The sequence below is a fragment of the Crocuta crocuta genome, unplaced genomic scaffold, assembly GCF_008692635.1.
Source record: "Crocuta crocuta isolate KB4526 unplaced genomic scaffold, BGI_CrCroc_1.0 scaffold216, whole genome shotgun sequence".
NCBI classification, from domain to species: Eukaryota; Metazoa; Chordata; class Mammalia; order Carnivora; family Hyaenidae; genus Crocuta; species Crocuta crocuta.
Window position 1 is genome coordinate 12,298,732 of NW_027531504.1, and position 17,264 is coordinate 12,315,995.

Consider the following 17,264-nt stretch of genomic DNA (forward strand, 5'->3'; position numbering starts at 1 on the left):
CTGTTGCTTCCATTTTCTAAGTATACGCCCTTTTAAACCCTCTGAACATTATCTTCTAAATGTTGTCGTCTTATTAACTTAAAAACTACATATAGTAAACATTGCCTATATTTTTTTCCTCTTACAAAGTAAAACAAAGTCTAGCCTTCTACATGCTTCCATTCAGAAGTAATTAATTGTTCTGCTATGTGCATATGTATACATACATGATATGTGAATTACATATATATACACACACAATTGTTGATCCTCATTATTTTCAGAGTCTGTATTTGTGAATTCGGCCAGTCACTAAAATTTACTTGTAACGCCTAAAACCAGTAGTCCTGGTGCTTTTGCAGATACACAGCACTGAAAAATTTAACTTTTGACCCACATTTTCCAGATGAGATCCAAGATGAAGCTTTGTGTTACTTCAGCTCTCATACAGGGGAGAGACAGTATGAGGTGACAGAGACAGTACAAGGTGACAGGGACAGTATGAGGTGACAGGGACAGTACAAGGCAGTACAGAGGAGAGACAGCACAAGGTGACAAGGACAGTATGAGGTGATGGGGACAGTAGGAGACCGTACATACAGAGGAGAGACGGTACGAGGTGATGGGCACAGTACGAGGTGACAGGGACAGTACGAGGCAGTACATACAGAGGAGAGACAGTATGAGGTGATAAGGGACAGTATGAGATCATACATACAAAGTGGGGACAGCACGAGGTGATGGAGGCAGTACGAGGCAGTACTGCATAGGGCGAGAAGCTCTGATTCTGGAGAGTTGGACTGGGTCTACATCTCAGTTCTGACATTTACTAGTGGGGCAGCCTAACGAGAGTCACTTGACACTTCTGAACTTTTTTCTTTTTTTAAACAAAATAATCTACCAGGCTGAGTTGTTTCCAGGATTTAAAGTCATCATCTCTGTGAGATCTAGGTATATGTGTGTACGTTTTCCCTAAGAGTAATGGTTCGATATTCACTAATTCATTGTTCGTGTTGACTTTTTAGAACACTACTGTAAACAGGAATCATTTGTTCATTATGTATATTGGATAGCCTGAAGGAAATGGCAAATTCTTTTCCAAAGGATTATACCAATTTATACCTGAACAATCTTTGATTATTTCATATAGTTTTTACAGTATCCCCCCACATACTCTTGTTGCTACTGTGTACAAGCTATCAAGTAAGAGTTGTAGCAGACACTATGCTAAGTGCTTTGCAAGCATTTTATAACTTAACTCTGATAACCCTATGTGGTGGGTACCAGTGTCTCCATTTCACCTGTGATCTTTACCTTGGAGGTTAAGTAACAAGGTCACAATAGCTAGAAAGTGAGAGAGGCAGGATGAAACTTAAATCTGAGAAACTCCAAAGCCCCTAACCATTCCTTGCTATTGACGATAGAAACTGCATTACTGCCAAGAGGCAACTAAAAAGTTATGTTAATTCTCTCTCAATAGGATCTCTTAAAAATTTTTTTAAATATTTATTTTTGAGAGAGACAGAGCATGTGTGGGAAGAGGGGCCGAGAGAGAGGGAGACACAGAATCTGAAGCAGGCTCCAGGCTTTGAGTGGTCAGCGCAGAGCCTGATGTGGGGCTGGAACCCATGAGCTGTGAGATCATGACCTGAGCCGTGGTCAGACAGTTAACCGACTGAGCCACCCAGGCACCCCACAACAGGGTCTTATGGCAGCCAGCTTAGTGTACCAGACTAACACAGTACCAAAGACTTGTTAATACTGTTGACATTAGGCTAGTTCTCTCTAAACCTCAGTTTCCTAAGAGGGAATTTCTGAACCCTATATTCATCTATTTAAAGGAGATAGATAAGGATACCTATTATGTTTCAAAGACTATTAAAGTTCAAAATCAAACCAAAACTATCTTAGCAATTCTAATGCACTATTTAAACACAAAGTAGGAACAAGAATATGTGGGAGAATATTGAAAAAGTCAACTATTGTTCAGGTATTAACTGGTATAATCCTTTAGAACGGAATTCACCATTTCTATCAAGCTTCTATCAGTAAGCTAACTTTCAGGAAGTACTATACATAATAGTCGCTTTTACTGCACTATTTCAATACTAGCCTTCGTAACATATAGCATCCCATTAAGACAATTAAGACCATCAACTCCATATAGTGTCCCAGTGATTAAGAACCAACTCTATAAAAAATCATTAGCACTTTGTAGAAAGGTGAGTGAACTTTTGAAAAATATTATTTTGTTCCGCTTTCCAAAGGAATATGTGTTCTGCTGACTCTATTCCCAAAGGAAAGAATGAGGAAATTATTTCCTGGCTCCAACTTATAATTAGGGGACCATTCCAAGGGAACCTTACAAGAAATATGCTTCCTGTCGCATTCATGAAAATGTCTGCTGCCCATTATATTTTCAAACTTGAGCATTATTTTTAAATTTTTACCCTTCAATGGCTGCAAAATATGACATACATAGTGTTTAAAGAAAATGTTTCTAGCAAAGACGGCAATAAAAAATCCTACATGTACACTGATTCTCATTATAAAATTAGAGATACGTTAACTCCAGGTGAGAGGGGTGCTAAGAATTCAATAAATTAAAGCCTTTGTGCTTTATTTGTGCACCTAACATTTTCCAACCAGAGTATTAGGATTTATTATCCATCCCACCTACATTTTTCATGTAGTAAGTACACAAACATGTACTGACCTGCATGGAACAGCCAATACAGTTGGGTATCAAGAGCACTGGCCAGCTATGGTTGGTAAAAAATTAACCTGATTCCACATGTCTAATACTTCACAATACCTTTTCTCTTGGTCTTCTATGGAATTACAGTACCTAAGAGGGGTAGCATTACAGTACTAACAGCCTGAAAAGTGGTCCAGCCATAAAATGCTATAGTTTCCAGGTTCTGGTTTCTTAAGTTTTCTACTTACATTCTCTAAAATAAATCTTTTGTCAGAGTAGGGAAAAGTGGAGTCTAATTTTTATAACTGTTTTGGCAGATCCTGATCAACTAATGGAAAAGGTAAAAGATTTAGAGACACAGCTCAAAACCTCAGATCTAGAAAAGCAGTGTTTGAAGGTAATTAATTTTATCTAATTACAATATTATAAATGTTTTGTGAAAATAGCTGTTAAAAACAAATTTTATGAACCCTGTCTCTGAGTTTTAAGTATGCATCCTAAAAACGTCTTGGGGTCACATGATATAGTTATATTTTGACCTTAACATTGTAGAGTTGATTATATTTATACAAGTTAAAAATATTAAACAAGAGCAACAAAAAAAAAAAAAAAAACCCAGANCTTTGATTCCCTCAGAGTATCTGATATGCTTTTGGATAAAGATTAAATCATTTTCCCCACCTCCCCACACAGTTTAAGAACTGATAGGGGTGCCTGGATGGTTCAGTTGCTTAAGTGTCCGACTTAGGCTCAGGTCATGATCTCATGGTTAATGGGTTCGAGCCGCACATCAGGCTCTGTGCCAACAGTCAGCTCAGAGCCTGCGGCCTGCTTCAGATGGTGTCTCCCTCTCTCAAAAAATGAATAAACGGTAAAAAAAAGAAAATTTAAAAAAAAAAAATGATAAATTCCAAAGACTAGAACATAATTTACAGAGTACTTTTGATTTGCCAGTTAACAAGTTTGTTACTTAAAACATTGTACAATAAAACCTTATTAACAGAATCTTATGAAAATACTTCTGCCTATATAGTTTATATTTGATTATTCAAGTTACTTTGGATTTTATGCTTGTAATTACATCTCTTTAGTTCAAACCTAAAGAATGTATTTTATTCCTACCTATACCTTTTAAAGTTATCATGTTTCTATTAGGAGGAAATAAAAAAGCTGAAAAAAGAACTGGAAAACTTTGATCCTTCATTTTTTGAAGAAATTGAAGATCTGAAATATAATTATAAAGAAGAAGTGAAAAAGAATATTCTCTTAGAAGAGAAGTTAAAAAAACTTTCTGAACAATTTGGAGTTGAATTAACCAGCCCTGTTACTACTTCTGAACAGTTTGAAGATGAAGAGGAAAGTCCTGCTAATCTCCCCATTTATTAAGGACCACTTATAACTGTAGTTTTATTTAACTATTTATTAACTTTGTAAGTTAAAACTCCATCAGGAAATCAAGTCTCTGACCTTCATGATTTCTGTCTCCATATCCTGTACCTTGAAAGTTTTAGTAAAATTTACTGGATATCCAATTTAAAATTAAATTGGAAATTTACTAAAATTTAGTAAATTTTAAATTTAGTAAAGTATGAAATTTTAAACATTAAAAATATATTTTTGAAGATTTTTAGATTAAGTTATGACTATCAAATGAGCTATGATGAATATCTGTACATTCATAATATTTTTTTAAAGAGTATGGGGGTGAACTTTAATAAATTTAATATTTAAAACTGGGCTTTTACATGTGTACATATGTGTTAAAACTAATTTTATATATATGTACTTGTATATAAACATGAGGTTACAGCCATATGTTGTGTCTAGTAAGATTAAGCTCAGCTTTTAAACTCTTAATTTTGAAAGTTAATGATCCAAAATTGTTCGTTTAATTGCTGTTTTTAAATGGCTACCCAGTTATGGTAGACAAAATCCAACTTTTGTACAAGGTGGGGAGATTACTTATTTTAGATTTTTAAGTCTAGTGGTTGAAATTCATTTGCTGCTTCTAAATAAAATCTTGAATGGACATTTGCAACTGGGAAATTCATTTCTTCAAATGCTAGAAGACATATTACTATACTAGATGCTGAACCTTGAGATTTTTTGCCTTTCACACATGGCAGAATATTCAAGATTTAAATATAACAATAAAGTTGTTTTAATTGCATTTCTAGTTTATACATCAAGGATGATATCTCTGAGTCTGCCAAATTTCTGATTATCTATTTTTGAAAAAAGATTAAACAAACATTTAGTATCAAAGGCATGGTCATACTTGTTCAGGTTCATGTTGATAATAACTGGTTTTGAACTCATGTAAGTATCTGCAATTGGCCAGCATAAACCAAGATGATGGCGATGAACCTGAAAAAAGAAAAAAGAGTGTTTGGATTTTAGATTGTAATACCTTCCTTCACTTACAAATATTTGAGTGCCACCATTTGTCAGGCACTAGTTAAGGCTCCACTTTATCTTACCCTTTTTTTTCCCATAGCTGTTCTTCTCCTGACATACTACATATTTACTTGTTACTGTCTATCTTCCCCTTTAGAATGTGAGCTTCATGAAGGCAGAGACATTGTTTTCTTGACTCTATTTCTAGCACCTGGAAACATGCCAGGAACATAATCAGGGGCTCCATAAAAATGTAACAAATAGAGTCTGTTGCTGAGTGCAGAAGCTAGTGGATTGAAAAATACGGATGGGGAGGCATTCTAAGTATGTGATAGAATGGTGTTTTTTGCTCTGTTTGCAATTACTTAAGTATGGTTAGGATATAAACAGTATGCGTGTCTGGCAGATGGGAGTGTACAGAACAGTTCCAGAAAGTGAAGCAACGGTCCTACCATGAATAATCTTAATGTCACTAAGAGTTTTATGTAGCAAGTAACCTTTTCACTTACTGTGAAGAATGGACAGGACAGGAAGAAGACTGAAAGACAACAGGAGGATGATACACTCAGTCAAGCATGAATTCTGGCTTAACTTAAATGCCAACTGGTTGGGGAAAAGTAGATATTCAATAGATCAGAATCTTTAAGAAATAACTATATTATGTAATAATGGAGAGAAGAGATAAAGATGGTATCTAAGTTTTTGAATTGCTGGGAGTTGGGGTTGATAGGACCAAGGTCCAGTTCTGAACATCACTAATTTCAAGAACCTGTCTGAAATCGCATAGACAAGTCCAAGGGACAGAAAAGGCACAAAGTATAAAATAATTCATTCTGTAAATATTAAGTGTTAGGCTGGCACTTTTAACTCAAATTCTTCAATCAAGTTTGGGAAGTGTAGAGTTAAACTACGCTGATATAGATGATCTCAGCATTCATGTTGCAGCATCCGTATCCAAGAAGGGAATATGTAATGTGCAGTTTTTCCAGACATTTTCCTCAGTTTAATTCTGAAGAACATGTAGGAAAACCAAAGCCCAGAGAATGAATACACATTAGGAAACATTACTTTATCATATAAAAAATGGTAGTAGGTGAGATGAGGAAATTAAATATCTTTACAACACATTAGAATTAGTGCAATATGTACAGAGTATTCTTGTGCCACTTCTACTTTGTTTTAGGAACTTAAGATGAAATCATCCCACAAGCTATTTTTGGCCATTACCTTGATTAAACAGCCATCATTGCAATGCCATACTATTCCTTCAATTTTACCCTCTCTGCAACCTTCAAACCAGGATAATAGATCATTGTGCTTCAAGGCTGGTAGATTTCTTATTTGAAAGGCCCCATGTGGTATAAGAAGATGTAATGGATGCTTCTTGCTTCCTAACCCTAAATAGTAAAAATTTCCATTAGCCATACAAAGATTTTAAAAAGAAATGAGAACATTTACTTCTTCAAATAAAAAAGCCTTTTAAAACATTTAGGAATAAATTTACCGAAAAGTTTAGTTGGTTCCTGGAAGACAAGAGATACTTCAAGGGATCTTGTTCAGAAGTGTCACCTTACCCCATTAAATCTAAATTCACCTTCATATACTCTACACTAGGGGTCAGCAAACTATGAATCCAAATCCAACTGAACGCCTGTTGTTGTAGTTTCAGTGAAACACAGTTCTACCCATTTTTTAAAGTACCATTTCTGGCCTTGTTTCAGAGGTGTGGCCTACAGAACCTCAAAATTTACTATCTGTACTTATACAGAGATCTGCCAACCCCTACTCTATACCATTAGCCAAATTCACTTATTCCGTGTTTGCCAAACAGCCACACTATATCTCTGATAACCTGTATAATTACGACCTTAACGTCTTTACACCTGCCAGTCAGTCTGCTTCTAATCTCTATTCAGGATTTTACTATTCAAGCTTTAATATCCTTGCGTCTATCTTCTTCCGTCTATAAACTATGTACTCTACAGTGCCCTCTGGATTTGAACTCAATTCATTAAAGTACAGATTCTGATGCTTGATATGCTGCTATACAGTGTCAATTCTTTAATTCATTCTTAGCTATTAATACTAATTATCTAGCCATGAAAAACACATAATTTTCATTCAACTCATTTCACATAAATTTTAAAAAGGAACAAAAAGTTACATTTGAATAATTACCTTTCATAAATAGTTCTATAATGTTATCACAGGAAAGAAGGAGAAGCTAAATTCAACCTTTTGGATTAATAGAGTCATGCATAAATTTCTCCATGGACATAAATAGAAATGGCTATAATTCTAGAAAGCTGTATAATGCTAGTTAGTCATTTCTTTAGTGTGTGTGTTTTAAGTTGAACCCAGGAAATTTTCTTTATAAATGACAGTTACTGTAACTGAATAGGAAAAGACTTCACTTACCATATGGGTTTCCATTAATATTTGTTCCTATAAGCTCTAGTGTTTGTTCTAGGAGATCTGATAGCGGCACTGCACTAATTTCCAAAAGACCGGGATCATCAGGATAATGCTTCAGTACCAGGGCAACTTCAAATTCATAATTAACTACAGAGGAATGCCAGCAATACTGTTTGTTGCTTTTCTCCACTGGTACCCAACCTATCATGCAACGAAAAAGAAATATTACATTGCTTTTCTTTGGATTGAGACTTGAGGTAATTTTCACTTTTGTTGTAAATTTTCAATGTTTTTTGGATGTCTATCGCACAGAGATTATCACTTTTTAAGTCCGTGATAATGTTAGCAATTTTACTACTTTTTATTTTATTTTTTTTAAATTTTTTTATCTATTTCTGAGAGAGAGTGAGAGAGAGAGAGACAGTGTGAGCAGGGGAGGGTCAGAGAGAGGGAGACACAGAATCTGAAACAGGCTCCAGGCTCTGAGCTAGCTGTCAGCACAGAGCCCGATGCAGGGCTCGAACCCACGAACTGTGAGATCATGACCTGAGCCGAAGTCGGATGCTTAACCAACTGAGCCACCCAGGCTCCCCACTACTTTTTAAATCATAATCATTTTTTGGGGCGCCTGGGTGGCTCAGTCGGCTAAGCATCCGACTTCGGCTCAGGTCATGATCTCACAGCTCGTGGGTTCGAGCACTGCGTCAGGCTCGGTGCTGACAGCTCAGAGCCTGAAGCCTCCTTTTGATTCTGTGTCTCCCTTTCTCTCTCTCTCTCTGCTCTTCTCCCACTCGTAATCTCTCCCTCTCAAAAATAAAACATAAAAAAAATCATAATCATTTTTTATAATGTTATTTTTTTATTCCGTTGAGGAATTAACCTGATGATTCAATACAGAGCACTCAGCATTCCTTTACCAGAAATTTTACTTTCTCAAGAAATGAACTTTTATTTATTTATTTTTAAGTTTTCTACTTTCTCTCCAGTTTCAAGGACAACAGACCTACATGACAAATGTTCCAGAACTCATTTTATTGTTCCAACATTTACCGAATAATGTATTGATTGCACATTTATTGAATGTCATTGCTATTCTTCACCTAACCTGTTACCAGAATAGGATCGTTCATTGTGGACAATTCTTTATCAAACAAACACTAAGCTACATATGCCATTGTGACCATCACATCTTTGGCCTTCAGTAGTCATTCAGGTGACTGTAATAACCTTTACTGGTCCACTAGTGTCTGGAAAAACCCTCCCCACTTTTATCATAAGCCTGCTTTAAAAATTTAAATTTAGTTCTGCTGTACCCCTGCTTAACAATCAACTTCAGGATGAACTTCAAAGTCCTTTAAGTGAAATATAAATCCCTTTAAGATCTGGGCCCATCTCCAGCCTCAAATTTTATAATGTCCTCCAGTGTCATACACCCTAAACGTTCCAGCCACAGAGAAGTGCTACATGGAACTTCCAAGACTCCAAATCTCCTCTTCCTGGAAGTTTGCCTAAGCTGACCTTCTCTCTTCCCTGCCAGCTAACTTCCTGGTTCCTACACTTCAGTACAGACGTCCTCTCCCCTTACAAGCCTCCTGTAAACACCACAGACTGAACTAGAGTTCTTCCTCTTTTCTCCGACTATACCCTGTAGATGCTTTCCTTTTAGTTCTTAAATCAGACCAATACTGGGTTTTCTCTAGTGTCTAAAAGATCAAGGTTCTCTTCACTTTTGTATTACTAGAACTTGAGTATTCTGCACATGATAGGTACTCAAGACATGCCAGCTGAACTAAACCTTAATCTGAGGTATGTTTCTACTCAGCACACTTTAGCAAAAATGTTCACATCCCCAGCGAAACTACTTAGGAGACACCTATTTTCACCCCCCTTTATTGCAATAGTCTTCTAGGATTCTTGCAAAAAATTTGCACATATCGTTACCTCTAATCTAAAAGGTAAACACTGCTTAGTGTTTCACTTCAAACTAAATTAATCATATCATCTACCCTGCCAACAACTTCAAGGGTAAATTTTTTTCTTTTTTTTAATTTTTAGACTATAGGTAGTAAACTAATTCAAAGAAGATTCTAAACCTGTGAGGACATTTTTGATAGGAAACATCTTTATAGATTATTGATATAAATTAGATTCAGAAATTTTGTGCTATACAGATAAATACTACGAAGAACCAGTTTAAAATTAAATTCTGTAATTTCTGGATCTTTTGCTCTTTATACTAGTAAAAACAAAAGCTCATTTGAGAAAAGTTTTCATGATACCAGGAATGTGTCCATTTTCATCAGGCATCGGATTCCCATTTAATTGTTCTATTTCCTTCGCTGGTATCCAGCACTCTGGAACGGGTCTGAAGTCCTCCTCAACATTCCAAAAAAATTCTAAAAGAGTTAAATAATTTTGTATGTAGTGATACTTTAAAAAATATAAAAGACTGAACAAATTCAATGTGGGAACAGCTAATAAACCTCATAATTATTCTTAATTATCATAATTATTCTCCATCATCACCGCCATGTGACTGTACTTCTCAGGGTTAGAGTATGCTAGCAGCTTAAATTTTTCATTTTGAACCCATCACCATCTGTAAATGGTGGATAAAAATCTAAAGTAGCCAATGTTCCAGTATGTGTAGATTTATGATGAAATTTTAATGGACTATAAATATGCATATATAAATATATACATGAAATTTCAAGTGGACATGTGATGATTTATGTATATATCTACTTACATAATAGTTAGAGGTATTTTAATGTAATAATTAAAAATATGGATAATCCTTTGAGATGTGTACCTGATTTATAAAATTACATATTTCTCTCTTAAGTAACAAAACCAAAATGTGCTACTCTTCATTATATATATATGTAGAGAGAGAGAGAAATGTATGTTTTAATAAAATCAACATACTTAAATGAAGTCATAAACATATTAGGAAAACAATTTAAAATACTTTTCAAGAATAATCTTTTACATATAAAGAACTCAATTATAATTTTCTTCTTTTCCCTAAGTGCTTAAATTTTAAGGATATAATGTATAAAATTTCCACAGCAAGAAATAAGTCAATTTAAATCAGAAAAAACAAAACAACAACAAAAAAGGAAAATAAAAAGGCCCACTAACCTTTTGAGTTTTGTTTTGAATGTAGAAAATTTTTAAATCTTTTCTCAGCTAATTTGTTAGGTTTTCTATCTAGTCGAGCCCAAAGGTATGGCTGACCTAAAAAATGATATTAATAATAAAAGGGAAAAGCTTAAGAGGCAAACAGTAAAACTTATCTTGAAAGACATTTCACTATAAAGTTTTTCGATAAACAATGCAGTCACCTTCCCTCAAAGCAGCAATCTTAGTTGACAAAGGAAAATATGTAATCTAACAGACATCGTGCCTGATGTACTCTAACCAGCAGTACCTGGTGTTGTAATAAGATTGAGGTCTCTGGTTGAAGAATGGTAAGCATGAGATAAAAAGTAAATACGTGACCCTGTCATATGGACATTCCACGGAACTCGAATTTGTGAGAAAGCTACCTTTAAACTAAATGGAAACATATCCGGATAACTGTATTCACACTTTTCCTGAAATGTAACTGTGTGCTGTAAGGGTTAGTTCCCAAAAATCTATAATTAGGCTGAGCTGTTTTGCATGGCTCTGGTCCCTGGTCAAGGCATGAAACAGTGATTATTAGTGATGATTTGTAATCATGGATCTAAGAAGTTTCAGGCTGTGTGCCTGCATTCTTTACTGATAACAGTGAGACTAATGAGTCTTCTACCTGGTCTCAGAGAGACTCCTGGAGGGCTCTGCTGTTAGGGCTGGTTACTTAGCAGGAAGATGCCTCTGTGACCAGCAGAATATAAAAATCCTCAGCAGAAGGGTGCCTGAGTGGCTCAGTCAGTTAACAATAAACTCTTGATTTCAGCTCAATCCTGATCTCACAGTTTAAGCCCCACTTTAGGCTCTGAAAAGACAGTGCAGAGCCTGCTTAGGATTCGCTCTCCCTTCTCTCTCAAAATAAACAAATAAACTTAAAAAAATAAAAATCCCCAGCTGAGACTCTATTTTAGTTTCCATTACCAAAGTGTGTTCGCTGCATACATCAGTGGTTCCTAATTTGAGAGTGTGTCCTGCTAGGACCTTGGGAACAGAGGAGAGGGGTCTGGGGAGGGAGGCAAGGAGGGGTTAAAATAGATGCTTTCACCTGGTCTTCCCAGACCCTTTGCTGTGATGTACATCCTTACTTTTCATGCCCTTGCTAATGCTGCGTACCCTTACCTGTAATAAACTGAGGATTTGCAATCACCATCATTTTGGGTCCTGTCCTTTAAGTTTTAATAATCCAACCATGGTTAATGGCCACTGTTATACATCATACATAATGATGCATATTTAAGTTTCTTAATGTAAATATGAAAGCCTAAAAAATCTTTTAGTTTCTTCAAATATTCTTTGAAACTACTGATTATAGTTTGATTCGGACATTCTGTATTACTTATTAAATATCCAAGTAAATGCTATGAAGAACCAGATTAAAATTATTGTCATTTCTGGTTGAATGGACCTTTTGTTCTTTTTACTAGTAAATACAAAAAAATCATTTCACTCATACCCATTAAAAGGGCTACTACCAAACAAACTTTTGGGCTGGTGAGAAAGCGGAGAAACTGCGACCCTTGTGCACTGCGGGTAGGAACGTAAATCGTGCAGCTGCTACGGACAACAGTATGGCAGTTCCTCAAAAAATTAAAACTAGGGGTGCCGGAGAGGCTCAGTAGGTTAAGCGTCCGACTTCGGCTCAGGTCATGATCTCGCAGTTCATGGGTTCGAGCCCTGCGTCAGGCTCTGTGCTGACAGCTAGCTCAGAGCCTGGAGCCTGTTTCAGATTCTGTGTCTCCCTCTCTCTCTGACCCTACCCTTTCACGCTGTCTCTCTCTCTCTCTCCGAAATAAATAAAAAACATTTTAAAAAATTAAAATTAGAATTACTGTATGAGCTAGCAATTCCACTTTGATTATATACCCAAAAGAATTGAAAGAAGAGTCTCAAGGAGATATCAGTTCACCATATTCATAGCACCATTGTTTACAACAGCCAAAATATGGAAGCAGCCCTAGTGTACATGAGGGATGAATGCTATGTACATAAAACAATGTGGCACGGACATACATTATGTGGTACATACAAACAATACACACAGCGACATGTTACTCAGCCTTAACAAGGAAGGGAATCCTGACAGGGATTACACCATGGATGAACACTGAAAATCAGCTTGTCAAACAAGACAAATAGTGTATGGCTCCAGACATAAGAGTTATCTAGAATAGTCAAAACCATACGAAGTAGAAATGGTGGTTGTCAAGGACTACAGGAAGAGGAAGAACAGTGAATTATTTAATAGGTACGGAGTTTAAGTTTTGCAAGATGAAGAGTTCTGCAGATAGATGGTGGTGATAGCATTGTAATGAACTGTACACTCAAAATGGTTGAGAGTAAATACTGTTATGCGTACTTTAATCATAATTAAAAATGGGAAAAATATGCATTTAAGAAAAGACTTCCTGATACCAGGAATGTGTCTAGTTTACATTTAACGGTTCTGTTTCTCTTGCTGGAATTAAGAGGTCATTTCACCATCCACAGGAAATCACAAAGATTATTTCACTTTTCAATGCATTTTTTTAACTGACAATTTCTAGATTCTGGCTCTTAAAAGGCATTAAACTGAAATAAATTAGAAACACTGCCAACAGTAATAAAAACTAGGGCGCTGGCACCAAAATGAGTGGCATAAGAACAAGCTTTAGGATCAAACATAGGTTCTATCACCAGTTCAGCCATTCATTAATTATATGGTCTTGGACAAAATTATTTAAGTTCTCTGAAGATCGGTTACCATATCTGTGAAATGGAGATGCTACTGTGCAAATTAGAGATAACATCTACAAAGCATTTATTACAACTGTCTGCCTTTAATGAGTATTAAGTAAATATTATCTTCCTTTCCTCCCCCAAAAGAAAGATAACAATTGTGACTTTATTAATAATTTTGCTATTATAGTTAGATTGCAAAGGGTTTATGAAGGGTAAATGCCCCATTCCAGATATGTATAGTTTGTACAGTAATTAAATAATATTTGTAAGGATTCCTGGGTGGCTTGGTCAGTTAAGCATCCGACTGCGGCTAAGGTCATCAGCTTAGGTCATCATTTCGTGTTTCGTGGGTTCAAGTCCCTCATCCCGCTCAGGGCCTGTAACCTGCTTCAGATTCTGTGTCTCCCTCTCTCTTTGCCCCTCCCCCACTAGCACGGTCTCTCTCTCTCTCATAAATAAGTAAACATTAATAGTAATATTTGTAGTTTTATTTTACCTTTATAGTTAGTAATATAACAACATGTTCCATCCACTTTTTCTGTTGGAATTGCACTGTATATATCTGCATCTAATGCCTTGTGACTTAAAGTTTCAGTTGCCAAAACTTTAAATGGCTTAAAAAAGAAAGAAAGAAAACTGGTGTAAGATCAATAGCCTCTACACCTTCACACATATTCCCACCTGAAATGTTCTTAATTTCACTATTTCTGAAGTATAATCTCCTGCTTACCCTAGAAGACAATTTAAAAACATTTCATCTGTGAAATTCTCATGAATCACCCCTTCCCTTCTATCAGAGCAATACTTGTTTTCCCACACAGATTTGTAACTATTCATGTTTCTTTATCCACCATAATGAGCTGACTGACACCAGGAATCTAGTGTCCTCAACACTAGGAAATACAGAGGTTAATTTAAAAAGTGCCTGCCTCTGGCAGAACTCTCATTTTAATCAGTGGGAAAATAGTAACAAAATGTGCAATACAATGTTAGGTATAATTAATGCTAAGGAGAAAAATAAATGACTCTTTCAGCTTTAACAGTAGTAAATTGCATAATATACAGTTTTTCTACTGTCAGAAAGAGACGCCAAGACCAACTAGAATGGAGTTCTGCAGTTTCTGCAATTCCTACCAACTTTTTATCTGTAATTTATTTTTATTCCTGTGAAAGATTTATGCCACCATTTTACAGTATAAGTGGCCTTAAGTTACACTCATCTTAAATAATGGAAAAATACTGCACAATACTGGTGTGTACAGGTTTAAAATTATTATGTGGAAGTACTATTTCAGAGTTAGGCAGACTTAGGAAATTAGCACCAATCTGTTACTGGCTCAGTACTTTTAAGATGAAATAATGACTGGAGATTTATCACTAACTTCTGCAATTGGGATCAGAGGATATCAGTCTAACCTGCGGTGGTAGAAGAGATGTGGTTTGGCCCAACAGCAATGTTTGTGTGTATTCAAATTTACCAAGTATCCTATGGAGATTACTCTGCTGATAGAGTTCTTGATGAGCCCAAATACTGCTTCCATAAGAATAAATTTTCAACCACTATGTGCTAGCAACATGTCCAAAAGTCAATATAAGATAACAAAGGGTATACAAAGTTCCCCGTCTCGTTGAAGACTTTAAACGGTGACTGGAAAAACAAGGCATGTATGTTTGAAAAGTAACAGTGAATATCAACGGAGTGGTCCTCTACAACTTCTGGGTAGAGGAAATCACTGGGATAACTAAGTTGATCCACTATTTCAGAGAAGGTCTGATTTTGAAAATCCTGAAAGTGATCCAGGCGGAGTGCACAGCCTGAGCAAAAATAAAGACAAGCCTGCGCCTGGAGCATTCACAGGATGAAACAGACTTTATTCCAACAGAGACTTCCTTTAAGTAGGCAACTCCGTCACAAACACACATGGCATTTTCTGCTGCACTGAGCCCAGGCACCTCATGGTAGGTCCAAAAGACACTTGAAGAGTAGAATGAACCTGATTAATGGGAAGCCTTGATTTATAGCTAAGGATCTGGATACTTACTACGCTGTAAATAACAACATAAGCTAATCTTAACTACATGGGACATGAACAGGGGCTTATTTTTCCTGGTAGAGGGTCCTTTTACAAACTGCCCGCTTCCACCCCCAACATACAAAGTTGAGAATTACAGCTAGAGTGAACCACTACTTGGGATGCCAATATTTCATATTAAGTTTGTTATGGCTAAAAAAATAAAGGCTTGGCAACTACTGCTACAGACATTTAGTAGTTAATTGTGGGGTTTTGACTAGGAAAGACCCTAACAATAATCATTCTGGGTGTCAAGAAAACGATTAGGCAGTGCAGGAAACTGCGCATAAACTACTAAGAACTATAACAGCAATGGCACTAGAAAGGATGTTATAAGGTAAAAGTGTCAGTGGTGAATGGAAAATTGGAACAAAAAGGCTCTAGGGTTCATTCTTTAATTCAACATATATTCACCCAGTGCCTATCACATGTCAGGTCCTAAAAACTGGGACTAGAAACAAGGCAGTTTCAAAACAAGAACACCTGTGCAAATGATGTAAGGGGGTGGGGCCTATGCCAAAGGCACATGATGAATTTTGTATGAATCCAAAGGACTCAATTCCTGGGGATTCTGCTATCAAAGATTTTGCTACATATTAAAGAAATTACCCTGATACTGGCTATTAATCATTCACCAGTAGTTGGTAAGGTCTTCCGATATGTAAAATCCGGTGCTGAGAGAAACAACCAGAGATGGGAATACTAATTCGAATCAAGCAGGTAATTATTGGCAACAATACGTGAGGTCTGATCTCAAGTGACCTAATTAGGCTAGTTCTTAACACCACCATAGGTTCCTAGGTTAGAAGTGGCAAAGCAAGTCTTCTAAAATCTCCACTCTGTCACCACATTCTTGGAAAGCAGTAAAGTTTGGACTGCGGTGATTATGTGAATACTTAAAGGGTCTTCCCCAAAAGGGTGGTAACCTAAGAAAGGAAGCCTATCTAAGATGTGGGTTTTCAATTCCCATGCGACGGCAAGTTTGAACTGCCTCATCAGAAAATTTCTCTCGAAGATTCCCTCCCTTGCAACTAACAAGGTACAAAGAAGCTGGAGCTCAGGGAGTAGAGACCCCCCCTCTCCTAGACTTCCCCGGCGAAACCTGCAAAAAAGCTCCCGGCTTGCAGGGCGGCTCTCATGCGTCCGGCGGCCCCTGTGCAGCCGCTCCACGGGGGCCGCACACCTCGGTACCTGATGCTCCCTTTTGGTGGAAGGCTCCTCTTTCACCTCCGTCACAAATACGCAGGGCATTTTCCGCTGCACCGAACCTAGGCGCCTCATGGTAGACCCAACAGGCAGTGCAAATGCTGAGCGCTTTTCCAAAACAGCTCCACGATCGAGAGACCCTGCCTTGCAAACAGACGCGGAGCTCACGCCACGCACACTGCGCGCCCAAGCACGGCGGTAACGCCCCTACGTCTCCCAACACCGAGCGTGGGGCGGGGACGCACGCGTGGAAGCGGCCTCCTGATCGCGGTGTCTTCTGGGAGTTGTAGTGCGGAAACCGAGGTATTCCCGCCCCCGCGTGTGCACTCCCGCGAGAGTAGGTCCGGGTTGTATTGGCCATAAAACAAGAGGTCCGTTTCTGCGTTGTGTGTACTTCACACTTAGTAATAACTGATGATATTTATGAAAATTAAATAATATCAAGTTATAAGTAAAGACTCATTTCAGATGGCGATTGAACACCATTCTGGTGAAAGCTAACTGCCTGTTTTCTTCAATAAGTTCCTCGGGCAAGCACTATAGAAGTTTAGAAATATCCAAAGACATTTCAAGGCCTATTGGAAACAGATTTCCCAGGAGGA

The 17,264-nt window shown here is 37.0% G+C and overlaps 3 protein-coding genes across 8 annotated transcripts in view; 2 read left to right on the top strand and 1 right to left on the bottom strand.

Moving 5' to 3' along the window:
- The window catches only part of CEP290 (centrosomal protein 290), a 91,245-nt gene extending 87,182 nt beyond the window's left edge, over positions 1 to 4,063 (top strand). Inside the window, exons 52-53 of the mRNA XM_077772266.1 lie at positions 2,995 to 3,074; positions 3,833 to 4,063. Of these exons, the coding sequence (XP_077628392.1) occupies positions 2,995 to 3,074; positions 3,833 to 4,063 (311 nt within the window). The remainder of the gene's footprint in view (positions 1 to 2,994; positions 3,075 to 3,832) is intronic.
- On the bottom strand, positions 3,305 to 16,835 carry RLIG1 (RNA 5'-phosphate and 3'-OH ligase 1). 2 transcript variants are annotated; one of them, XM_077772265.1, is made up of 8 exons: positions 16,648 to 16,835; positions 13,881 to 13,998; positions 10,634 to 10,729; positions 9,769 to 9,885; positions 7,493 to 7,690; positions 6,302 to 6,471; positions 5,584 to 5,677; positions 4,861 to 5,044 (listed from the first exon to the last, which is right to left on the bottom strand). In XM_077772265.1, the coding sequence occupies exons 1-8, from the start codon at positions 16,735 to 16,737 to the stop codon at positions 4,950 to 4,952; spliced, it is 978 nt and encodes a 325-aa protein (XP_077628391.1). In that variant the 5' UTR covers positions 16,738 to 16,835; the 3' UTR covers positions 4,861 to 4,949. The 2 variants fall into 2 exon arrangements, with proteins under 2 accessions (XP_077628390.1, XP_077628391.1); XM_077772264.1 differs by lacking the exon at positions 5,584 to 5,677 and having other exon boundaries at positions 3,305 to 5,044; positions 16,648 to 16,832.
- Positions 16,836 to 16,871: 36 nt separating this feature from the next.
- Positions 16,872 to 17,264, top strand: part of CUNH12orf50 (chromosome unknown C12orf50 homolog) — a 43,987-nt gene continuing 43,594 nt past the window's right edge. For 3 of the 5 annotated variants that reach the window (XM_077772256.1, XM_077772262.1, XM_077772260.1), the window contains exon 1: positions 16,872 to 16,965. The gene's annotated coding sequence lies outside the window, so the exon portion shown is untranslated. The other 2 variants (XM_077772257.1, XM_077772261.1) reach the window with 2 other exon arrangements.

What these genes read in the sequence shown, in the direction of transcription:
- RLIG1 (XM_077772264.1), bottom strand. Translation starts at nt 16,737, where the DNA reads ATGAGGCGCCTAGGTTCGGTGCAGCGGAAAATGCCCTGCGTATTTGTG. An exon ending in TTATATTACTAACTATAAAG is followed by an intron (nt 10,730 to 13,880) that starts GTAAAATAAAAC and finishes ATCATTTTTTAG; the next exon opens with GTCAGCCATACCTTTGGGCT. An exon ending in TGAAAATGGACACATTCCTG is followed by an intron (nt 7,691 to 9,768) that starts GTATCATGAAAA and finishes GTTGCATGATAG; the next exon opens with GTTGGGTACCAGTGGAGAAA.